This window comes from Cajanus cajan, chromosome 6 (genome assembly GCF_000230855.2).
Source record: "Cajanus cajan strain Asha chromosome 6, NIPB_CcT2T_4, whole genome shotgun sequence".
In the NCBI taxonomy this organism is placed as follows: domain Eukaryota; kingdom Viridiplantae; phylum Streptophyta; class Magnoliopsida; order Fabales; family Fabaceae; genus Cajanus; species Cajanus cajan.
In genome coordinates, this window is record NC_138522.1 from 30,642,263 (window position 1) to 30,668,496 (window position 26,234).

At 41.5% G+C, this 26,234-nt stretch overlaps 1 protein-coding gene across 1 annotated transcript; it reads left to right on the forward strand.

Annotated features, from left to right (window-relative positions):
- Positions 1–221: 221 nt before the first annotated feature.
- LOC109792426 (Leucine-rich repeat (LRR) family protein) lies at positions 222–5,359 on the forward strand. Its single transcript, XM_029270139.2, has 2 exons — positions 222–1,654; positions 4,806–5,359. The coding sequence occupies exons 1-2, from the start codon at positions 429–431 to the stop codon at positions 4,816–4,818; spliced, it is 1,239 nt and encodes a 412-aa protein (XP_029125972.2). The 5' UTR covers positions 222–428; the 3' UTR covers positions 4,819–5,359.
- Positions 5,360–26,234: the final 20,875 nt, after the last annotated feature.

A 26,234-nucleotide genomic window follows, 5' to 3' on the forward strand; every position in this document is an offset into this window, starting at 1 on the left:
AGTATCTATCTGTTGGTTCATCAATGCAATGCAGTAACTTAATTCCCCTGCACAAATCTTGGGAATGGGACCCATCTCATTTCTCCTATTTCAGTCACAATGCATGAGCCATTCACTCGCCACCGACATAGTAACAAAGCCACACTCTCCTTCACTCTCTTACTTACCCATCTCAACTAAAACATTAATTTCAAAAACGACAAGACCAAAACACTTGTCTTCTTAGATTGGTCAAGTATTCAACTCAAGAGTCTACTAACATTAGTCCACAAAAAAACCAAAATTTGATACTCTTAAATAAATTTAACTAAAATTAATTTCAGCTTTCCAATCCCAAGGCTTCAAAAGCTATTGCGTGCCCTTTTCTTTATTTCACCCACTGTCACACTCTTCCTCAGCTTCTGCACCAGAACTTCTCTCTCATCTCAATGGCCACTCCACATTACAGTCTTCTTCATTTTGTCGTTGTTGTTCTTCCTCTCATTTCCGCATCCACGTCTTCTCAGCAAAACATGAACCCATTGGACTTGAAGGCCCTTCTCTCCATCAAGAACACCCTCACCGAAGTCTCACCCTTCAAGCCCTTCTTCTCCACGTGGAACCTCACCGCACCGGATCCCTGCTCCTCCTTCTCCGGCGTCACGTGCTTCCTCCGCCGCGTCTCCATTCTCTCCCTCGGCAGCAACTCGCTCCCACTCGCCGGCTCTCTCCCCGAGTTAGTCTCGCTGCTCACCGAGCTGACTCAGCTGATCCTCTCCCCCGGAATCGTCACCGGCCCCATCCCTCCCCAACTCGGTCGACTCACTAAACTCCGAGTCATCTCCCTCCCCAGCAACCGCTTCACCGGAACCATCCCCTCCACGCTCTCCTCTCTGAAAAACCTCCACACCCTCGACCTCAGTCACAACCAACTCGCCGGGTCGGTCCCGCCGAGTCTCACCGAGTTGCCCCAACTCAAAGTCCTCATCCTGGCCTCAAACTCCCTCACCGGCGCGTTACCAAGAACCGTTTCCTCGCCGTTACTCCACTTGGACTTGAAGAGCAACCAGCTTACGGGACCGTTAACAGTCTCACTGCCGTTAGCCCTCCGTTATCTGTCCCTCTCGCAGAACCTCATGTGGGGCCCTCTCACCAACGGGTTGGAGTCGCTCTCAGAGTTAGTGTTCCTCGACCTCAGCATGAATCATTTCAGTGGGCCCATCCCGGCCCAATTGTTTTCCCTTCCCGCTCTCTCAAATATTTTCTTGCAACGGAACAATCTCTCTGGTGGGCTCCCCAGGGGGCCCAGGCCCAGGCCCAACTACGCTGAAGGATCCATCGTTGATCTGAGTCATAATGCTCTCAGCGGGGAACTCTCCGATGCGTTTGACGGAGTGGAGAGCTTGTTCTTGAATAATAACCGCTTCACGGGGAGGGTGCCGGAGGTGTACGTTAAGAGCGTGTGCCGCGGCACCACCAGAACGCTCTACCTTCAGCATAACTACCTCACGGGGATTCCGCTGCAGGTGGGAACCGTGGTGCCCGATACGGCGTCATTGTGCTTTTCGTACAACTGCATGGTGGCGCCGCCGAAGATTATGACGTGTCCGGCCAGCGCTGGCGGAGAGTTGCCGAGGCCGGTGGCGCAGTGCTCCGTGTTCAACAACCACAACCAGTGAGTCATATATTCACTATACCTTCCATGTTTTCCTTTTTTGGATTTTGATTCATCACGTAAAGTTGTATTTTGTTAGAGAAAGAAGGTAGTGATGAAATGAAACAAGTTTTTTTTTTTTTTTTTTTTTTTTTTCTTCTTCATGTTGTTCATCATACATTTATCGATATTAATCTTTTATAATTAAAGACTTAAATTGTTGATTTTCTTTTTCTAATATGAAATATCGATTTTATTTTATTTTATTTTTGGCTTAATTGCATTTTTGATCCTTCAAGTATTGTAATTGTGCAATTTTGATTTCCAAAGTTTTAATTGGGTAATTCTAGTCCCTTAAAGATTATAATTGTGCGATTTCGGTATTTTAATTTTTAATTGAACAATTTTAGTCCTCGAATATCATAATTGTGTCATTTTAGTCTCTTCCATTAAAAATTTAATAATTTCAATATATATATACAATGTTTTATCAACTCAAGACAAATATTAGATAAATATTATTAACATAAATATTATACGTTAACTTAAATAAGCAAAAAATTGTATAATTTTAAAATATTATATATACTAGCGGGATCGAGACACTTCGTGCCTCTATACGTATTTTATCTTAGAATTTAAAATAACTCATATATAAAACTAATTGGTATAAATAATTTTACATTTTTATATAATTTTTTTTATCAATATTCATTAATGAAGTGCATTATTGTTTTCTTATTAATATATACAATTTAGTTTTTATTTATATTTATTTTATCTACAATACTGATTAAAGTATATTTAAAAATTTATGTTCTACATAATTATATTTGTAGTAATATATATATATATATATATATATATATATATATATATATATATATATATATTATGTACAACGAAATATTTTACCATCATAAAATTTCCTTAATAAGAAGATAATGATTTTATTTCATGACTATTTTTAGCTTCCTTACAATTTATAAAAGAAAATAAATGTCATTTTTTTTATTATGTTTAGTTAACATTAACATGAAAGAAAACATATAACAGAATTATCTAATAATTATGATGTATATTTAATTTTACTTTAACATGGTGATTATATAATTTAAATAACACTAGAAAGAAAAAATAAATAAAAAGAAAAAATGAGAAGTTACTCATAAAAAATAAATAAAAGTGATGGAGGAAGCCGATGGGCCAAGGGCCCAACTACTAGGGCTATGGCAAGGAGGATACATGAGGAGTGGGCCAAAGCCCAAGGAAAGCCCATCTCTTTGTTTAGTTGGGCTTTGACTCAAGCCCAAGTAGATTAAGGTTAGTGTAAGATTGGGCCTTAGTGCCTTGTATTTCTTTTGGGCATTGTATTTCCGGCCATTTAGCTTAGGATTTCATTTGAAAGTCATTTGAATTTAGGGTTATTTAGGTTGCATGTGTAGTTGCATTTCGGCCATGTGCAACACATGCACATGGTGTGATCCGAAATGCAACCCAAATAGAAGCCTAATGACATTCCAAATGCCTTGCACATGGGTGATCCGGTTTAGGCTCCAAAATTTGAATTTTAAATTCAAATTTTGGGCGCCTAAGGTTAAGTGAACCCTACCATGGTTCCACTTAACCTTAGGCTAACCCATGGTCACCTTGACCTAATTTTCCCCTACAAATCCTTATGATCGAGCCTTGTAATGCACTTTGGATTAATTTGATGAGTTTTTCTCTCTTAGAACTCACCTCTCCGAAGTCACCTTGCTCCTAGACTCTACCCTACTTGAGAGCTTCTCTTTGTAGAGCTATGACCTTTTATTCTTCTTCGGACTTGGCTATCCGCAAGCCTAGGTCACATTGAAGCTTCTTTGGAGTCTTGTTCCTTGAAGTTCTTCCAAGGAATTCCGAGAAGCTTGAAGTGTTCATGAGAATTCCAAGTGGAATCTCATCAAGTGGTATCAAGAGCATTCGGTTCTTCAAGAGATAAGTCATTTTCTTGTCTTTTGAAGTTGTGATCCGTGGTTATTTCTCATCTTGTGTTCATCTTGTTTTTGAGTCTTTGTCACCAAGAGTTTACTATTTCCTAGATCTAATTTTTTGTCTCAAAATTTGATGGATCTAGTTTCATATGCTTGAATGATTCATTTATGCTTTTATGATAATATGCTTCCATGAATCATGCTCCATTCTTTTGCCTATTAGGAAATTTCTGCCTATGAACTTTTTGCTTTCTCTGAGTCATACTTGAAATTTTATTCGGTCATTATATGCTTGAGTCCTTTTGTTTTATTTTGAATCCATGTCTAGTAGGTTTGTGTAGTTCTTTTTTATGTTCATCTTTCCTAGCTATGCTTGTTGATCCGTTTTGAATTTTTGAATTGCATCTTGAAAACATTTTCTGGATTTGGCCGAGATCCATAGCTTTGGTATATGCTCATAAATTTTGTTTCACTTTGAGTTCTTAAACTACTACTAGATCATTAGTAGTTTTCTTAGAAATTTTAGGTTTCCTATACTTGAAAATGTCTTAAAAAAAATTTTCCCTATCCGTGAGTGTTTGATCTTGTTTGAATTGTGTGTGCTGAAAATTTGTGTTTGTAGCTCAATTTGAAATTTGAATTTGGAGCCTAAAATCGTGCATGTGCCATTCAAAATAGCAAGCATCAAAAGCATGTGACATGTTCATTGAATTTTAACCTAATTTGCTTGTTATTTGGCATCTAAATTTGAATCTAGTTTTGGTGCTTATTTTTTTTAAGTGTGACCGAGACTAGCATACTACATATTGTGTTACATTTTGAAAAAGGCAACTCCTAAGATTTTAAAAAAAATATAGAAGAAAGATCAAAAGAAAATACAAGAACAAATTGATTAAAAAAAATGATAAACCTAATTTTCAAAGGAAAAAGCCATTAAGGAGTTTTAGTTCACAAATTTGCTCTCGGTTTGTCATTTCTTCTTGTTACTTAATATTTTCAGCTTATAATCTTTGAGTGTTGGTTTTGTGAATCAATTCTAGAACCTATCTTAGGCCATTTCCTTCTTGTTCTAGCCAACACTTGTGTTGTGTCATCTAAATTGTCCTCTCCTATTCTACTCTTGATTTTCTTAATTCTCAAATTCTCTTTGCTATTCTTTATCATTGTTTAATCTCAAGTGTGACCTATGTTTGACCTAGCCTATCTCCCTAGAAGCTAGTTCTACAAGGGTCATCAAAAGAGGCCTAAGAAAAGGAGGAGGAAAGGACATAGGTGGCTCTCGGATTTGGCTACTCAAAGCATAAACACTAAACACTTGGAGCTGGAAAAATTTGTGTGACTGCTGGACTTGTCAACCGTGAAGATCATTGAGATTCAAATTGTCTTGTAATTGAATTTAAAAAAAAAAATAAGTATTAGTGACGGATTTAGAGACCAACCTTTCATTACTAACTTGAAATTTTGTTGCAAAATTTGGTCACTAATCCCTCACTAATTCTTGGTGGCTGTTTTCTAATTTATTTTTAAGCCACTTGTTCTTTGTTGTTTAGCTTTGTATATACCTTGTAATTGGCCATTTAAAGGAGTGTCTTGGGTGTGTCTTTGGTACACAACCATCTCTCCTTAGGAGTTCATTTTCGTTAGCACTTGGTGAGAGTGGTCCTTGATTGATCTTTGGTATCTCTCAAGCTCTCACCCTAGGACACGTTTAGGTAGTTTAATTTTTGCTTTAATACTTGTTTTAATTGCTTTCTTTCGTCTAGCATATCATAGATCACCAATCATCAAAAATAATTTTCATTGAAAAGAATTTGGTGGAGATTAACTACAAAGGGGATTAGTAATTTTTACTTGAAGAGGCTTGGTTTTTAAGTGGCTCTTAGTAGCTCACCTCCCTCCAAAGTTCAATTTGTATACTTAATCCTCCAAGTACTTAGTCTTAACCTTGCATAAAAAATTGCTTTTCAAACTTCTTTCATCAAAAAGAACCTTTCTCCTATAATGGAAGAATTTTCTACTCCTCAAAGTGATAGTAATTCAAGTGATTACAATGACATGTCAAAAGTAACACATGAATTAAGATCACTTAAGATTTGGAAAGAGCAAGAGTCCAAACAAAGACTCAAAGAAAAACTTGAAAGAGAGGCTGAACTTGCTCTTTTGGAGGAGGAGATTCGTTTATTAAAGGAGAAAGAAGAAAAATTACACCACAAGCACCGTAGTAGGCATAACTCCCAAACTCATAGTTCAACCCTAGGAGAGTCAATGCATGATGATAGCCTAGCCTTAGGAGATCATTATCAACAACCTCCTAGAAGAGTTCATAGGACCCCCAAGCCAAGAGAATCTAGGGTAGATCTCCCTTATTTTCATGGAAAAGATGATGTGGAGGGGTACCTTGATTGGGAGATGAAGGTTGAACAAATCTTCACTTGCCATCAAGTGAGTGAAGAAAGAAAAGTACCCCTAGCCACTTTGAGCTTCCAAGGTCATGCCATGTATTGGTGGACTTCCCTTGTTAGGGATAGGCGTCTCCATAATGACCCTCCAATTCAATATTGGAATGAGTTAAGGAGTGCCTTGAGAAAGAGGCATATCCCCTCTTATTACACTAGGGTATCAACAAGCTCCAAAGACTCCATCAAAATAATATGACTGTGGAAGAGTATAGACAAACGATGGAGTTATATTTGATGAGGGCTGGTATTAGGGAGGAAGAAAACATTACCATTGCTAGATTTTTGAGTGGTTTAACTTTTGAGATAAGAGATAAGGTTGAGCTTCTTCTTTATAGAGATTTGAATGATTTGGTTCAACTTTGTATCAAGGTTGAACAACAAAATTTGAGAAAAGGTTTCAAATCAAGCTTATACTCTTACTCTAAGTTTGACTACAAGAGGGAGGGCAAGAAAAATGATTTTGAAAAGAAAAATATTTTTCCCTCCAAAAATCTAGACAAAGGTAAAGAAAAAGAAAAAGACAAAAAAACAAACACCTCACACACTAGCACCAAGTCTAGTGATATAAAGTACTTTAAGTGTCTTGGGAGAGGCCACATTGCTTCTCAATGCCCTAACAAGAAGGTGGTGATTCTAAGGGGCCAAGACATTTATAGTAGCCATGATGAAGCTACTACTTCTTCATCTTCAAGTGAGGATTGTAGACCCCTAAAATTGTCCGGGTCGGAAATAAAGCTCAAAGATTCTCAAAGACCGAAGGAAAGTCAGCCGGAAGGACTCCTGGAAGACCCTAGGATGATTCTTTGTAGGTCTAGAAGTCTTAGAGTAGCTTAGAATAAGGGTGTGCGAGGATTGGAGCTCAATACACCCTCCCAGAGGTTCAGTACGGCCGTACTGAGCCATTTAAACTGCAATACGGCCGTAGTGAACTCAGTACGGCCGTACTGAGCCATTTGAACTGCAATACGGCCGTAGTGAACTCAATACGGCCGTACTGAAGTTTTTGAACTTCAGTACGGCCGTACCAAATTCAATACGGCCGTACTGTAGTTCAAAATGGCTCAGTACGGGCCGTACCAAATTCAATACGGCCGTACTGTAGTTCAAAAACCCAGTACGGGCCGTATTGAACTCCCAGGCCGTATTGCGCCTCAATCCTATAAATAGGACGTCATTTGCACGTCCTCCCACACTTTTTCCACACGTTTGGACCCTCTTGCTGAGGATTCTTGGGTTTTTGAGCTATTCTCTGCCCTAGGAACCTCTCTAAGAGCCAACCCGACTAAGTTCTTGAGTCATGAGCCTTGAAGCTTGAGACTCGAACAAGTCAAAGGGAAATCTCTTTGATTTCCATAGTTAATATTTGTTCTAGGGAAAGGAGCGAGCGAGCGTGTAGTGGGAAGGAGCGCCAAAAAGCCTCCTAACTCTTTTTGAATATATAAAAGCACGCTTCAAAGGTTTCTTTCCAAGTCCTTTCTTTTACCGCTTTCATTTATCGCTTTTTGATTGTTGCATTGCACGCTTTCAACATGTAGATAGTTTACTTATAATCGTTCTAATAAATAGGGGTAGTTTAGTAATTTTACGCTATTATTCATGAAATAATCCGTCATAGGGAACCCGAAAGGGGCGTTGTGGGGTGCTAACACCTTCCTCGCACGTAACCGACTCCCTTACCCAACTCTGGTTGTAATGGCCGAAGTTGATTTATGAAAATCAATTGCCTTATATCTTTTTCCAATGTTTTGAGTAAAACATTGGTGGCGACTCCAAGAACCCTTCTTTTTACGAAACCCACTAATCCATGGAGGGTCCCGCTTGGGATTAACATGGATTGGTGAGAGTCATTTAAATAAAATTGTTAGTACGATGAGGTCTCAGTTTGAGAATAAGTCGTTCTAACAATCCATCATTTTTCAAAACTTAAAAAGAGTCCGACCATCGTCGCGAATGCCAAGGTCCGTTTCGGCGGGTGGCGACAGATGGCGACTCTGCTGGGGAAGCCTCGAGAGTCAGTCCCATTTAGTGATGGATTATTTCTAAAATGATAGTTTAAAATTACTTCATTACCCCTCGCTTGTATGATAATACGTTTTACCTAATTGGCTTTAATAACTGTTGGATGTTTAAATTTTCGCAATTGTTTAAAATATAAACTGCACACAAACCTTTGCACACAACAGTTCCCTCTATACCCCGGGGCATGAGTGGAAAGCCATAGGGAGTGGATGCTAGTACGGCCGGTTGTCGAATGGGTCTATAGGTGCCCGTAGACCGTTGTCGGAAAACATCACTCAAGGTGAAAACCATGAACTCAAGTCCGACAGTGCGTTGGAGCTTTCCATCGACTTACGAAGAGAGGAATTGGGTCCCTATAATGGGGGCACCTTGGGGGCCTTGGACCGGTGAGAACAGTTAGAACCTCCTTGAATATGCACTTTTCTGCAGGATACCCCTACCTCGTGATTCGCTCGTGACTGTTCGTGGATGAGTGAATTGTTTGTGCATTGTTTATGTGACATTGTTTGAGCATACATTGCATTCTTTAAACATACAACATTCCCTTTTAAAATAAGAATAAATAGGAATAAGAATCTTCCATTACATGGTGTTAACATCTACCTTCATCACATTCATATAGGTAGTTTCCCTTTTCACCCAAAAAATACAAAAAACAAAATACCCAAAAAAAGAAAAAAGTTATTCATCCAAACCAAGCAATTATCATGCATCATCTTAGGGACATCCTGAAAACATGATAATGCTTAGTTGAATAAACACAATGCATGCATATTCAACGCCATCATCTCATATCATGCATTCTTATCGAAGATCATGGAGGGATCTAGGGGAGTGCATTGCATACATCCCTCCCAGTAATTCATTAATAAACATTAATAAAAAGAAAGAATTAATCGATGCGTATGTTCAGAATGGATCGCACGCCGTTTGTTATTAAGTGTAAACCAACAACCGCGCCAAGCGAACGCACATCAACTCCGTTGTTGGTAATCAAGACGAATAAAGGGGAAGGTCCGACACCGTTAAGGATCACTGCTCCAAGACCTTTCCCCTACGAATCAAATAAAGCTGTGCCATGGATATACGACATCCATTCTTCTGCCGATAGCGATATCTCTAACATCGCTGGACTTGGGGGCATGACTAGGAGTGGCAGGATCTACACTCCCGAAGATCTTCATGATAAAGCTCCCAAGAATAAAGGAAAAGAAAAAGAAAAAGAGAAAACCGAGGAAAATAAAGAATCCGAGGAGGAGACTGACGAGCTGTTAAAATATATCCGACAGAGCGAGTACTCCATCGTGGATCAACTTCATAGGACGCCAGCAAAGATTACTCTGTTGTCGTTGATCCTAAGCTCCGAACCGCATCGGCAAGCTCTGTTGAAAGTCTTGAACGAGGCATACGTGTCGCACACTATCTCCCAAGACAAATTTGAGGGGATTGTTAGTCACATCACGGCTAATGATCACCTCACTTTCACCGATGAAGAAATCCCCGCTGAGGGACCGAATCACAACAAGCCCTTGCACATCTCTGTAAAGTGCAAGGAATATCACATCGCTAAAGTCTTGGTGGATAATGGATCTTCCTTGAATGTGATGCCAAAAAGAACGTTCGATCAAGTGGCAATCAAGGGAATCCAAATGCGCCCGAGCAACATGATCGTCCGAGCTTTCGACGGTTCTAAAAGAGAAGTGGTGGGAGAAGTCAATCTTCCAATCCAAATTGGACCCACCATCTTCAACGTCGAATTTCAAGTGATGGACATTACTCCCGCATACAGCTGTCTCCTCGGCCGACCTTGGATTCATGATGCGAAAGCTGTTCCCTCTACGCTCCACCAGAAAGTCAAATTCATAGTGGGTGACAAGCTGGTGACTGTACAAGCTGAAGATGACATACTCATCAGCAAGCCATCTGCTATACCTTACGTGGATGCAGCAGAGGAAGCTCTAGAAACCGCCTTCCAAGCATTGGAGATTGCCAATGTCGAAACATTTCCCCGAGAAATGAAGAAGGTAGCCTACATGCTCACCAAGAACGGATACTTGCCTGGACAAGGACTTGGCAAGGATTCCCAAGGAATTCCCGAGCTACCCATTATTAAGGATAATCCGGGGAAACAAGGGTTAGGATACAACCCTAATAAAGATCAAAGGACGAAGAGGAACAAAGATCCTTCTCGACGTTCTTTAAGCCAGATCTTTAGGGAGGCCGGTTCACAAGCGTCAAGGCCGGTCGTCGTCATCAAGTGCTCTTCTCCTTCCGATAGGGATGTATAGACCTGATGACTGTTAGAGATTACTCCTCGGGGACAGCCCGACCCCCGAGCCTCGATAGGGCACATGTTTCCGCTATAATTATAATAAAATCGTTCTTTATTATTTCTTATTGCTTCTTTTCTTGCTTGCAATAAATTTCTAGACCACATTATTTTAACCCTGTTTGAATAAGCATGAATGAGGTTAAAATTGTCTTAATAACAATAAACCCGCATCATTTTTATGTGGAAGTGTGTATGATAACTTGGAGCACCATTCCTTGGCCTCGACAAGTGCCATCATGGATAAAAAAGAAATCCTTTAAAAACAAAAATCATAAAAACAAAAAAGCTCGGCAGGAAACCCAAAAAAGGGGGCTGCACAAAAATAAGAGCAAAGAACCCGCTAGAAATCCTACGAAAGGGTGACCTAGGCAAAAATTAGGGTTGCAAAAATAAACAAAAACAAAGGTCCGCTGAGACGCCACAAAAGGGTGTTTTAGGCAAAAAATAAGGACAATCAAAAAGCAAAAGAAATCCGTGATGGTACCATGAGCTGAATTCAAAAAGAAAGGTTCAAGGGAAACTATCTAAGTTGTCGAATCACAACATCAATAACAAGACTTTCTTAACTTCATAAGTGTTTAATCAAACAAGCCTAAACACATGAGCCTACCTTGGCCAGCCATTCTTACAAAAAACCGTTTTCAAAACAATAAATAATCCCCTCTAAAACATAAACTTTTGAACAAAAATATCTTTCCCCTCTTTTCTCTTGTCCCAAACGATTTTAGAATAATCTAGTGGAAACATGGAGATATAGTGGTCAATAGGAAGGTTGATACATCTTCTAAAGGAAGGGAACGATCACTGGGTTGATGACACCAATCCCGATATAACACGCGTCATTCCTCGGTTACAGAAATCGGCAGCGCACAGCCCGTCTAAGAGGAATGGCAAAATCCAAGCAAAGAAACGCATCGGTTAATTCTTTTGAAAAATAAATCAAATAGAATTAGGTGCATCATACCGCATACATGCATACAGATGATAGGTGTACTGGAAGATCACTTATTCTCTGTTTATTGAAAAAAACAAACAAAAAACAAAAAAACAAAAAAACAAAAAAAACATATAAACTTCAGAAAAAACAATGCGCCCGTACCATGTTCAGTACGCCCGTACTAAAATTAGGGTTATGAACAAATTTTCAACTCAATATGGGCGTACTGAAATGAATACGGCAGCATTGGCCATAACGTCCACACCAATACGGGCGTATTGAATTCAATACGGCCCGTATTGGCCCATTCTTTTGTACATCAACAACATCTTCATTCCTCTGCATACTTTATCTGTGAGTGTGTTTGTGTCGCCACCCGCCGAAACGGACCTTGGCATTCGCGACGATGGTTATGACTCGTTTTAATGTTTTGAAAAGTGGTGGATTGATAGAACGACTTATTCTCAAACTGAGACCTTGTCGAGCTACCAATTTTATTAAATGATTCACCAATCCATATTAATCCCAAGTGGGACCCTTTATGGATTAGTGGTTTTCGCAAAAATTAGGGTTCTTGGAGTCGCCACCAATATTTTACTCAAAACATTGGAAAAAGATTTAAGGCAATTGATTTTATAAATCAACTTTGGCCATTACAACCAGAGTTGGGTAAGGGAGTCGGTTACGCGTGGGGAAGGTGTTAGCACCCCCACAGCGCCCCATTAGGGTTCCCTATGACGGATTATTTATTAAATAATAGCGCAAAATTACTAAATTACCCCTATTTATTATAAGCGATTGTAAATTAAATATCTACATGATGATAAATTTAAATATGCAACAATCAGAAAGCGGTAAAAGAAGGGATTTTTAGAAAAGAAACCTCTTGAAGCGTGCTTTTTATATATCAATGAAGTCTAGGAGGCTTTTTGGCACTCCCTCCCTCTACAAGCTCGCTCGCTCCTTCCTAAAAAATAATTTTTGACTATGGAAATCCAAAAGATTTCCCTTCGACTAAGTTCGAATCTCCAAGCTAAATGCTCGGAATTCTAGAACTTCGTCGGATCGACTCCCAGAGAGATTTCTAGGGCAGAACACTGCTCAAAAACCCCAGAATACTCAAGGAGGGAGTCAAAACTGTGTGGAAAAGTGTGGAATGACGTCCAAATGACGTCCTATTTATAGGGATGAGGCGCAGTACGGCCCCTGGGTTCAATACGGCCGTATTGAGTTTTTGTACTTCAATACGGCCGTATTGAATTCAGTACGGCCGTATTGAAATACAGAAACTTCAATACGGCCGTATTGGTTTCAGTACGGCCGTATTGTAGTACAAAATGTGCAGTACGGCCGTACTGAACTCCAAGGAGGCCGTATTGAGCTCCAAACCTCCCACTTCCTTATTTTTAGGTACTCTAAGACCTCTAAACCTACAGATAGCCATCCTATGGTCTTCTAGGAGTCCTTCTGGCTGACTTTCTTTCGATCTTTGAGAGTCTTCGAGTCTTATTTCCGACCCGGACAATTTTAGGGGTCTACAGCTGCCCCTCCTTTACTTAGTCAAACGGCCTTTTTGGTGTACCGTTTGATAAGTAAAGGAGTTGACCCAATTGTCCGGGGAATGAGCCATCCTTCCGACTTGTAGTGTCTTCAGGTGGGAAAATTGTTGAGTAGCCTCTCTAGGTTGGTGCATACCTCCGCGCTTCTAGTCACTTTGGTAGCGTGAGTCTTGCCCTCTCCAGGGTGAGTATTAGTCGTCGCCTCTCCAGGCTCGTGCATACCTCTGCGCTTCTAGTCACTTTGGTAGTGTGAGTCTTGCCCTCTCCAGGGTGAGTTTGCCCTCTCCAGGGTGAGTTTGGCCCCTCCAGGGTGAGTATTAGTCGTCGCCTCTCCAGGCTCGTGCATACCTCAGTGCTTCTAGTTACTTTGGTAGCGTGAGTCTTGCCCTCTCCAGGGTGAGTTTGCCTTCTCCAGGGTGAGTTTGCCCTCTCCAGGGTGAGTATTAGTCGTCGCCTCTCCAGGCTTGTGCATACCTCAGTGCTTCTGATCACTTTGGTAGCGTGAGTCTTGCCCTCTCCAGGGTGAGTTTGCCCTCTCCAGGGTGAGTTTGCCCTCTCCAGGGTGTTGCCTCTCAACATGGGCAGCTGAGTTTGCCCTCTCCAGGGTTTTGCCTCTCAACATGGGCAGCTGAGTTTGCCCTCTCCAGGGTTTTGCCTCTCAACATGGGCAGCTGAGTTTGCCCTCTCCAGGGTTTTGAGATAAGTTTGTCTCCACAGTCCACGATGCTGCTTCGACGATTGTTTTTGATTTTTGTGCCACTGAGGGCTGGATAACGCAGGGATCCGTCTAGGGGATGTGCAGTTACTCATAGGTTCTTGTGTCCCAACTTTCCATTGCGTAGTTGGTACCCATTGAGGAATTTCTGTTTCCTTGGGGTGTAGACACGAAGATGCTCTTTCTGATGTGAGCGATGCCTTATGATTGGCTGACGTCCTTTCGACGATGGTGGAGTATCCCGGTTATCCTTATTCGGGTGACTCTTTTTGATTTTCTGGTTTTATTGCCTCTGCGTAGGCTGTTATCCACTAGGGGATGTAGACCCCTAAAATTGTCCGGGTCGGAAATAAAGCTTGAAGACTCTCGAAGACCAAAGGAAAGTCAGCCGGAAGGACTCTTGGAAGACCCTGGAAGACCCTAGGATGATTATCTGTAGGTTTAGAGGTCTTAGAGTAGCAAAAAATAAGAAAGTGGAGGGAATGAAGCCCAATACGGCCTCCCAAAAGTTCAGTACGGCCGTATTGAACATTTTAAACTACAATACGGCCGCACTGAACTCAATACGGCCGTATTGAAGTTTCTGAACTTCAATACGGCTGCACTGAACTCAATACGGCTGCACTGAACTTCAATACGGCTGCACTGAACTCAATACGGCCGTATTGAGGTTTTTTGAACTTCAATACGGCCGTATTGAATTCAATACGGCCGTATTGTAGTTCAAAACTTCAATACGGACCGTATTGACCCCCAGAGGCCGTATTGCGCCTCATCCCTATAAATATGACGTCAATTGGACGTCATTAGACACTTTCACACGCAGTTTTGACTCCCTCCTTGAGTATTCTGGGGTTTTTGAGCAGTGTTCTGCCCTAGAAATCTCTCTGGGAGTCGATCCGACGAAGTTCTGGAATTCCGAGCATTTAGCTCGGAGATTCGAACTTAGTCGAAGGGAAATCCTCCGGATTTCCATAGTCAAAAATTTTATAGGAGGGAGCGAGCGGTCTTGTAGAGGGAGGGAACGCCAAAACGCTTCCCAATTTCTGTCAAGATATATAAGAAAGCACGCTTCAAAGGTTTATCTCTTTAAAGTCCCTTCTTTTACCGCTTTCTGTGTGTACATATTTAAACTGTCATCATGTAGATAGTTAATTTATAATTGCTTAGAATAAATAGGGGTAATTTAGTAATTTCGCACTATTATTTTTAAATAATCTGTCATAGGGAACCCGAAAGGGGCGCTGTGGGGTGCTAACACCTTCCCCACGCGTAACCGACTCCCTTACCCGACTCTGGTTGTAATGGCCGAAGTCGATTTTTGAATCGATTGCCTTAAATCTCTTTTTCCAATGTTTTGAGTAAAACATTGGTGGCGACTCCATGAACCCTTCCTTTTTATGAAAACCGCTAATCCATGGAGGGTCCCGCTTGGGATTAACATGGATTGGTGAGCCTTTTAATAAAATTGCTCGTTTGACGAGGTCTCAGTTTGAGAATAAGTCATTCTAGCAATCCATATTTTTAAAATAAAAGAGTCCAACCATCCTTCGCGAATGCCGAAAGCCCGTTTCGGGCCGGTGGCGACAGATGGCGACTTCACTGGGGAAGCCTCGAGAGTCAGTCCCATTTAGTGACAGATTATTTTTAACAAATAATAGTTAAAATTACTTCATTACCCCTTGCTTGTATGATAACATGTTTGTCTATTTGGCTTCAATAACTGTTGTATGTTTAAATTCTCGCAATTGTTTGAAATATAAATTGCACACAAACCTTTGCACACAACAGTTCCCTCTATACCCGGGGGCATGAGTGGTAAGCCATAGGGAGTGGATGTTAGTACGGCCGGTTGTCGAATGGGTCTATAGGTGCCCGTAGACCGTTGTCGGAAAGCATCACTCAAGGTGATAACCATGAACTCGAGTCCGACAGTGCGTTGGAGCTTTCCATCGACTTACGACGAGAGGAATTGGGTCCCTATAATGGGGGCACCTTGGGGGCCTCAGACCGGTGAGAACAGTTAGAACCACCTTGAATATGCACTTTTCTGCAGGATACCCCTACCTCGTGATTCGCTCGTGACTGTTCGTGGATGAGTGAATTGTTTGTGCATTGTTTATGTGACATTGTTTGAGCATACATTGCATTTCTTTAAACATACAACATTCCTTTTTAAAATAAGAATAAATAGGAATAAGAATCTTCCATCGCATGGTGTAACATCTACCTTCATCACATTCATATAGGTAGTTTCCCTTTTCACCCAAAAATACAAAAAAAAAATAATAAATAAAAATACCCAAAAAAAAAAAAAAAAAAAGGGGTTATTTATCCAAACCAAGCAATATCATGCATCATCTTAGGGACATCCTAAAAACATGATAATGCTTAGTTGAATAAACACAATGCATGCATATTCAACGTCATCATCTCATATCATGCAATCTCATCAAAGATCATGGAGGGATCTAGATTTGCATTTCATACATCCCTCCTAGTAATTTATTAATAAACATTAATAAAAAGAAAGAATTAATCGATGCGTATGTTCAAAGAATGGATCGCACGCCGTTCGTTATCAAGTGTAAGCCAACAACCGCGCCAAGCGAACACACGTCAACTCCGTTGTTGGTAATCAAGACAAACAAGGGGGAAGGTCCAACACCATTAAGGATCACTACTCCAAGGCCTTTTCCCTACGAATCAAATAAGGCTGTGCCATGGATATACGACTGTAGACCCCTAAAATTGTCCGGGTCGGAAATAAAGCTAGAAGGCTCTCAAAGACTGAAGGAAGATCAGCCAGAAGGACTCCTGGAAGGCCCTAGGAGGGTTCTCTGTAGGTCTAGAGGTCTTAGGATAGCAAAAATAAGAAAAGTGGGAGGAATGAAGCTCAATACGGCCTCCCAGAGGTTCACTACGGCCGTATTGAGTATTTTGAACTGCAATACGGCCGCGGCGAACTCAGTACGCCCGTATTGAAGTCTTTGAACTTCAATACGGCCGTACTGAATTCAATACGGCCGTATTGAAGTTCAAAAACTTCAATACGCCCGTATTGACCCCAGGGGCCGTACTGCGCCTCATTCCTATAAATATGACGTCAATTTGACGTCATTGGACACTTTTCCACTGAGTTTTGACTCCCTCCTTGAGTATTCTGGGGTTTTTGAGCAGTGTTCTGCCCTAGAAATCTCTCTGGGAGTCGATCCGACGAAGTTCTGGAATTCCGAGCATTTAGCTTGGAGATTCGAACTTAGTCGAAGGGAAATCCTCCGGATTTCCATAGTCAAAAATTATTTTTAGGAAGGAGTGAGCGGGCTTGTAGAGCGAGGGAACGCCAAAAAGCTTCCCAGTTTTACTTGATATATAAAAAGCACGCTTCAAGAGGTTTCTTTTCTAAAAATCCCTTCTTTTACTGCTTTCTGTGTGCATATTAAACTGTCATCATGTAGATAGTTAATTTATAATTGCTTAGAATAAATAGGGGTAATTTAGTAATTTTGCACTATTATTTTTAGAAATAATCTGTCATAGGGAACCCGAAAGGGGCGCTGTGGGGTGCTAACACCTTCCCCACGCGTAACCGACTCCCTTACCCAACTCTGGTTGTAATGGCCGAAGTTGATTTATAAAATCAATTGCCTTATCCTTTTTTCCAATGTTTTGAGTAAAACATTGGTGGCGACTCCACGAACCCTTCCTTTTTATGAAAACCGCTAATCCATGGAGGGTCCCGCTTGGGATTAACATGGATTGGTGAGCCTTTTAATAAAATTGCTCGTTTGACGAGGTCTCAGTTTGAGAATAAGTCATTCTAGCAATCCATACTTTTCAAAACAATAAAAGAGTCCAACCATCCTTCGCGAGTGCCGAAAGCCCGTTTCGGGCCGGTGGCGACAGATGGCGACTCCACTGGGGAAGCCTCGAGAGTCAGTCCCATTTAGTGACAGATTATTTTTAACAAATAATAGTTAAAATTACTTTATTACCCCTCACTTGTATGATAACATGTTTATCTATTTAGCTTTAATAACTGTTGTATTTTTAAATTTACGCAATTGTTTGAAATAAAAACTGCACACAAACCTTTGCACACAACAGTTCCCTCTATACCCGGGGGCATGAGTGATTAACCATAGGGAGTGGATGTTAGTACGGCCGGTTGTCGAATAGGTCTATAGGTGCCCGTAGACCGTTGTCGGAAAACATCACTCAAGGTGATAACCATGAACTTGAGTCCGACGGTGCGTTGGAGCTTTCCATCGACCTACGATGAGAGGAATTGGGTCCCTATAATGGGGGCACCTTGGGGGCCTTGGACTGGTGAGAACAGTTAGAACCACCTTGAATATGCACCATTTCTGCAGGATACCCCTACCTCGTGATTCGCTCGTGACTGTTCGTGGATGAGTGAATTGTGTGTGCATTTTTATGTGACATTGTATGAGCATACATTGCATTTCTTTAAACATACAACATTCCTATTCTTTTAAAATAAAAATAAATAGGAATAAGAATCTTCCATTGCATGGTGTTAACATCTACCTTCATCACATTCATATAGGTAGTTTCCCTTTTCACCCAAAAAAAAATAATAATAATAAAAAATACCCAAAAAAGAAAAAGGGTTATTTATCCAAACCAAGCAATATCATGCATCATCTTAGGGACATCCTAAAAACATGATAATGCTTAGTTGAATAAACACAATGCATGCATATTCAACGTCATCATCTCATATCATGCATTCTTATCAAAGATCATGGAGGGATCTAGATTTGCATTTCATACATCCCTCCTAGTAATTCATTAATAAATATTAATAAAAAGAAAGAAATAATCGATGCGTATGTTCAAGATGGATCGCACGCCGTTCGTTATTAAATGCAAGCCAACAACCGCGTCAAGCGAACACACGTCAACTCCGTTGTTGGTAATCAAGACAAACAAAGGGGAAGGTCCGACACCGTTAAGGATCACTGCTCCAAGACCTTTCCCCTACGAATCAAATAAGGCTGTGCCGTGGATATACGACATCCATTCTTCTGCCGACAGTGATATTTCCAACATCGCTGGACTTGGGGGCATGACTAGGAGTGGCAGGATCCACACTCCCGAAGATCTTCATGATAAAGCCCCCAAGAATAAAGAAAAAGAAGAAAAGAAAACCGAGGAAAATAAAGAATCCGAGGAGGAGACAGACGAGCTGTTAAAATATATCCGACAGAGCGAGTACTCCATCATGGATCAACTTCATAAGACGCCAGCAAAGATTACTCTGTTGTCGTTGATCCTATGCTCCGAGCCGCATCGGCAAGCTCTGTTGAAAGTCTTGAACGAGGCATACGTGTCGCACAGTATCTCCCAAGACAAATTTGAGGGGATTGTTAGTCACATCACGGCTAGTGATCACCTCACCTTCACCGATGAAGAAATCCCCGCTGGGGAACCGAACCACAACAAGCCCTTGCACATCTCTGTAAAGTGCAAGGAGTATCACATCGCTAAAGTCTTGGTAGACAATGGATCTTCCTTGAATGTGATGTCCAAAAGAACGCTTGATCAAGTGTCAATCAAGGGAGTCCAAATGCGCCCGAGCAACATGATCGTTCGAGCCTTCGACGGTTCTAAAAGAGAAGTGGTGGGAGAGATCAATCTTCCAATCCAAATTGGACCCACTATCTTTAATGTCGAATTCCAAGTGATGGACATTACTCCTGCATATAGCTGTCTCCTCGGCCGACCTTGGATTCATGATGCAAAAGCTGTTCCTTCTACGCTCCACCAGAAAGTCAAGTTCATAGTGGGTGACAAACTGGTGACCGTACAAGCTGAAGATGACATACTCATCAGCAAGCCATCCACCATACCTTATGTGGATGCAGCAGAGGAAGCTTTGGAAACCGCCTTCCAAGCATTGGAAATTGCCAATGTTGAGACGTTTCCCCGAGAAATGAAGAAGGTAGCCCATATGCTCACTAAGAACGGAAACTTGCCAGGACAAGGATTAGGCAAGGACTCCCAAGGAATCCCGGAGCTACCCATTATCAAGGATAATCCGGGGAAACAAGGGTTAGGATACAACCCTTATAAAGATCAAAGGACGAAGAGAAACCAAGATCCTTCTCGACGTTCTTTAAGCCAGATCTTTAGGAAGGCCGGTTCACAAGCGTTAAGGCCGGTCGTTGTCGTCAAGTGTTTTTCTCCTTCCGATAGGGATGTATAGACCTGATGACTATTAGAGATTACTCCTCGGGGACAGCCCGACCCCCGAGCCTCGATAGGGCACATGTTTCCTCTATGATTATAATAAAATCATTCTTCATTATTTCTTATTGCTTCTTTTCTTGCTTGCAATAAAATTCTAAACCACATTATTTAACCCTGTTTGAATGAACATAAGTGGGGTTAAAATCGTCTTAATAATCAATAAACCCACATCATTTTTATGTGGAAGTGTGTGTGACAACTTGGAGCACCTTCCCTTGGCCTCGACAAGTGCCATCATGGATAAAAAGAAATCCTTTAAAATAAAAGAAGCTCGGCAGGAAACCCAAAAAGGGGACTGCGCAAAAATAAGAGCAAAAGACCCGCTAGGAATCCCACAAAAGGGTGACCTAGGCAAAAATTAGGGTTGCAAAATAATGAACAAAAACAAAAGCCCGCTAAAACTCCAGAAATGGGTGTTTTAGGCAAAAGTTAGGGTAATCGAAAAACAGAATAAATCCATGATGGTACCACCAACTGAATTCAACAAAGGGGCTCAAGAAAAGCTATCCAAGTTGTCAAATCACAAATGTTAATAACCAAGACGTGCTTAACTTCATAAGTGTTTAATCAAACAAGCCTAAACACATAAGCCTACCTTGGCCATCCATTCTTACAAAAACCATTTTTGAAAAATAAATCCTCTCTAAAACACAAACTTCAGAACAAAAATATCTTTCCTTTCTCTTCTCTCTTGTCCCAAAAGATTTTAGAATAATCTAGTGGAAGCATGGAGAAATAAATCATCACTGAAAATGGATCTAATCTGAATAATAAAATGGTGGAAGAACTGTGCCAAGAATTCAAGATCCAACACCGCAACTCTTCCCCATATCGGCCAAAGATGAATGGGGCAGTCGAGGCAACCAATAAGAACATCAAGAAAATAGGGCAAATGATGGTTGCCTCATTTAAAGACTGGCACGAGATGTTACCCTTCGCTCTTCATGGTTATAGGACTTCAGTACGCACATCTACAGGAGCTACTCCATTCTCCCTCGTCTATAGGATGGAGGCAGTTCTACCCGTCGAAGTCAAGATACCTTCTCTAAGGGTAATTATGGAAACAAAACTTTCCGAGGAAGAATGGGTTCAAAGCCGGTATGACTAGTTGAACCTCATTGAAGAAAAATGGCTGAACGCCATATGCCATGGTCAAGCCTACCAGAGGAAGACCAAAAAGGCTTTTGACAAGAAAGTCCACCCTCGAGTCTACCATGAGGGAAAGTTGGTAATTAAGAAATTGTTACCAACTCAAAAGGATAAAATCGGAAAGTGTGCCCCAAATCACGGAGGACCATACGTGGTAAAACGAGCCTTCTCAGGAGGAGCATTGATCCTCACAGACATGGATGGAGAAGAACTTCTATACCCAGTCAACGCTGACGTGGTAAAGAAGTACTACGCTTGAAGATGTTGCTTGCATAGGCCCGCTAGGATGAAAACCCAAAAAGGGCGTCCTAGGCAAAAGTTAGGGCAAAATAAAAAGCCTGCCAGTACAAGGGTACTAGGCAAAACAAAGGCAAATTTACCCCGTTAGGATACGTCCTAAGCAAAAGTTAGGGGCAAAAGAATAAGATATAAAAACAAAGCAAGCAACGGTCACTTGAATCGAAAACCGAAAGGCGGTTCAAGAGATTATCTTCTAGAAGCAAGCGTCTTGCAGCATCTACGCTCCTGGCTCAGGCATCTCACCCGAAGCAATTAGGGGAGCGTAAAGAGCAACAATTACAGATATAATTGTTAAGCCCAATGTATATAGCCTACCCTGGCCAGCCATTCTTCAGAAATTCCTTCTGTATATCTTTCTGTAAAAACATTTGAATATCAATAAAATATCCATTTGTTTCTTTTCTCTCTTGACCTTGTGATTATGCCTTTAAATTGATGTTTCTAAAAATTGTACGAAACTCTTAATAATCGGTCAATAAAAGAAAACTGGAGGGGTTCCTATAAAATCTTTAAACTCCTGCATTCAAAGGCTCACGAAAATATTCCCTCGCGTCAATGACAGAAGTTCCTCTAAATAGAAGAAGAGGATAGGGAGAGCCATTCATCTTTCTAAAAAAAAAAAAAAAAAAAAATATATATATATATATATATATAATAAACAAATGATAAAGCTTGCATTTCGTGCATCACACACATTAGTTGCACATTCAAAGACCTTATCATGAAGCAATCGCATAAAATAGAAAAATAGAAAATTGTTTGTGTATGACAGCAGTCAGCAAAAGCCAAACCAGAAGAAAAGGCAAAATACAGAAAAAGCCGAAAATGAAAAAGGCAAGGATATAGAAAATCCAACAAACAGATTGCACAGAATAACTGAGCCTGGAGAGGCTTGCCGAAATAATACTCCCGCAGAATAACCGAGCCTGGAGAGGCTTGCCGAAACAATACTCATCAGTTTGTACAGAATAACTGAGCCTGGAGAGGCTTGCCGAAACAATACTCCTCAGTAAACAGAATAATTGAGCCTGGAGAGGCTCGCAGAAATAATACTCCCCAGAGGGAACCTCAACTCATGCTCTTGGATTCAAAATCCCCAGCAAGAGCTATCAAGCAAGATCGTCAAAATCTCCAATGGAAGTATGATCATCCAAGCAGTATATTCAAGTCAAAGGACTTTAAAACTTCTTCAGTGGAAGATAACTCTCCGACTCAAGCGTTGAGTGAGACTAAGCCTGCAGAGGCTTCCTAAATAATACTCTGGGATACACAAGGTCCCCAAATCCCCAATCGCCTACTCAAGAGGCATCCCTACAAAAGGAGAAAAAAAAAAAAAAAATCTCAATAAATATTCCCCAAGCGGAATGCGGCATCCAGCCAAGCACCGAACATCAAGATTATCTGCCTAACAGAAGAGGCCAGTCAAGAAATGAATGCCAGAACCCCCAGTGGATAATAGCCTACACAGAGGCTACAAAATCAGAAAATCAAAGAGAGACACCCGAATAAGGATAACCGGGATACTCCACTTACGTCAAAAGGACGTCAGCCAAACATAAGGCATCGCTCAATTCAAGAAGAGCATCTGTGTCTACACCCCAAGGAGTCAGAAATTCCCCATGGGTACCAACTATGCAAATGCAAGTTGGGGCACAAGAACCTATGAATGACTGCACATCCCCTAGATGGATCCCTGCGTTATCCAGCCCTCAGTGGCACAAAATCAGAAAAACGTCGAAGCAGCATAGTGGACTGTGTGTCGCCACCGGCCCAAACGGGCCTCGGCGGTCGCGAAGACGGTCGAGCTCGCTTTTATTTTAGTTTTGAAAATGTATTGGATTATTAGAACGACTTGTTCTCAAACTGAGACCTTGTCGATCTTATCCAATTTATTTATTAAAATGTCTCACCAATCCATATTAATCCCAAGCGGGACCTCCATGGATTAGTGGTTTTCGCAAAAGGAGGGTTCGTGGAGTCGCCACCAATGTTTTACTCAAAACATTGGAAAAAGGGATAAGGCAATTGATTTTATAAATCAACTTTGGCCATTACAACCAGAGTTGGGTAAGGGAGTCGGTTACGCGTGGGGAAGGTGTTAGCACCCCACAGCGCCCCTTTCGGGTTCCCTATGACAGATTATTTCTGAAAATAATAGTATAAAATTACTAAATTACCCCTATTTATTCTAAGCAATTATAAATTAACTATCTACATGATGACAATTTAATATGCACACAGAAAGCAGTAAAAGGAAGGATTTAAGAAGAAACCTTTGAAGCGTGCTTTTATATATTTCGTAAAACTGGGAAGCTTTTTGGCGTTCCCTCGCTCTACAAGCTCGCTCGCTCCTTCCTAAAAACTTTTGACTACGGAAATCCGGAGGATTTCCCTTCGACTAGGTTCGAATCTCCAAGCTAAATGCTCGGAATTCCAGAACTTCGTCGGATCGACTCCCAGAGAGATTTCTAGGGCAGAACACTGCTCAAAAACCCCAGAATACTCAAGGAGGGAGTCAAAACTGAGTGTGTAAGTGTGTAATGACGTCCAATTGACGTCATATTTATAGGGAATAGGCGCAATACGGCCTACAGAAGCAATACGGCCGTATTGAAATTTTTGAACTTCAATACGGCCGTATTGAGTTCAATACGGCCGTATTGAAGTTCAGAAATTTCAATACGGCCGTATTGAGTTCAATACGGCTGTATTGAAGCTTCAATACGGCCGTATTGATTTCAGTACGGCCGTATTGAAGTTTCAGAAACTTCAATACGCCGTATTGAGTTCACTGCGGCCGTATTGAAGCTTCAATACGGCCGTATTAAGTTCAGTACGGCCGTATTGGGCTTCATTCCCTCCACTTCCTTATTTTGAGCTATTCTAAGACCTCTAGACCTACAGAGAACCCTCCTAGGGCCTTCCAGGAGTCCTTCTGGCTGATCTTCCTTCAGTCTTCGAGAGTCTTCAAGCTTTATTTCCGACCCGGACAATTTTAGGGGTCTACAGCTGCCCCCCCTTTACTTAGTCAAACGGTCTTTTGGTGTACCGGCTGACAAGTAAAGGAGTTGACCCAATTGTCCGGGTAATGTGCCAACCTTCTGACTTGTAGCGTCTTCCGGTGGAAAATTATTGAGTAGCCTCTCCAGGTTGTTGCATACCTCGGCGCTTCTGACAACCTCGGTAGCTAAGTTTAACACCAACGTGCCTCTGACGACGCTGATGGCTGAGTATTGTCTCTCCAGACCTTGAGTATTGTCTCTCCAGACCTTGAGTACTGTCTCTCCAGACCTTGAGTACTGTCTCTCCAGACCTTGAGTACCGTCTCTCCAGACTTTATTTGAGTGCTGTCTCTCCAGACTCTGTTTGAGTACAGTCTCTCCAGACCTTGTTTGAGTATTGTCTCTCCAGACCTCGTTTGAGTATTGTCTCTCCAGACCTTGTTTGAGTATTGTCTCTCCAGACCTTGTTTGAGTACTGTCTCTCCAGACTTCGTTTGAGTATCGTCTCTCCAGACTTTGTTTGAGTATCGTCTCTCCAGACTTTGTTTGAGTATCGTCTCTCCAGACTTTGTTTGATTATCGTCTCTCCAGACTTTGTTTGAGTACCGTCTCTCCAGACTTTGTTTGAGTATCGTCTCTCCAGACCTTGTTTGAGTACCGTCTCTCCAGACCTTGTTTGAGTACCGTCTCTCCAGACCTTGTTTGAGTACCGTCTCTCCAGACCTTGTTTGAGTACCGTCTCTCCAGACTTTGTTTGAGTACCGTCTCTCCAGACTTGTGCATACCTCGGTGCTCTCGACAACTGGGTAGCTGAGTATTGCCTTTTAGGCTTTGAGATGATTTTGTCTCCACAGTCCACGATGCTGCTTCGACGGTTTTTTCTGATTTTGTGCCACTGAGGGCTGGATAACGCAGGGATCCGTCTAGGGGATGTGCAGTCATTCACAGGTTCCTGTGCCCCAACTTGCATTGCATTGTTGGTACCCATGGGGAATTTCTGACTCCTTGGGGTGTAGACACAGATGCTTTTTCTCTCTGAGTTGAGCGATGCCTTATGTTTGGCTGACGTCCTTTGACGTTGGTGGAGTATCCCGGTTATCCTTATTCGGGTAACTCTTTTTAATTTTTGGATTTTGTTGCCTCTGTGTAGGCTGTTATCCGCCAGGGGATTTTGTCATTGGTTTGTGATTGGCCTCTTCTGTTAGGCAGATCATCTTGATGTTCAATGATAGGCTGAGAGCCGGATTCCACTTGGGGAATGATTATTGATCTTTTTATGATTTTTCCTTTTGAAGGAGTGCCTCTTATGTAGGCGACTGAGGAATTGGGGTTCAGTGTTCGGCTGAGTGCCGGATTCCGCTTGGGGAATATTTATTGATATTTTTTTGATTTTTCTCCTTTTGCAGGGATGCCTCTGAGTAGGCGATTGGGGAATGAGGGATCTTATGTATCCCAGAGTATTATTTAGGAAGCCTCTGCAGGCTTAGCCTCACTCAGCGCTTTGAGTCGGAGAGCTATCTTCCACTGAGGAAGTGTTAAGTCCTTTGACTTGTATATACTGTTTGGATGATCGCACTTCCATTGGGGATTGCGTCGATTTTGCTTTGATAGCTCTCGCTGGGGATTCGTTCCGTGAGCTTGAGTTGAGGTTTCTCTGGGGAGTATTATTTCTGCGAGCCTCTCCAGGCTCATTTATTCTGAGAGAGTATTATTTCTGCAAGCCTCTCCAGGCTTTAGTTATGATGAAAGAGTATTATTTCGGCGAGCCTCTCCAGGCTCAATTATTCTGAAGGAGTATTATTTCGGCAAGCCTCTCCAGGCTCAATTATTCTGCGGGAGTATTATTTAGGCAAGCCTCTCCAGGCTCAATTATTTTGCGG

What these genes read in the sequence shown, in the direction of transcription:
- LOC109792426 (XM_029270139.2), top strand. Translation starts at nt 429, where the DNA reads ATGGCCACTCCACATTACAGTCTTCTTCATTTTGTCGTTGTTGTTCTT.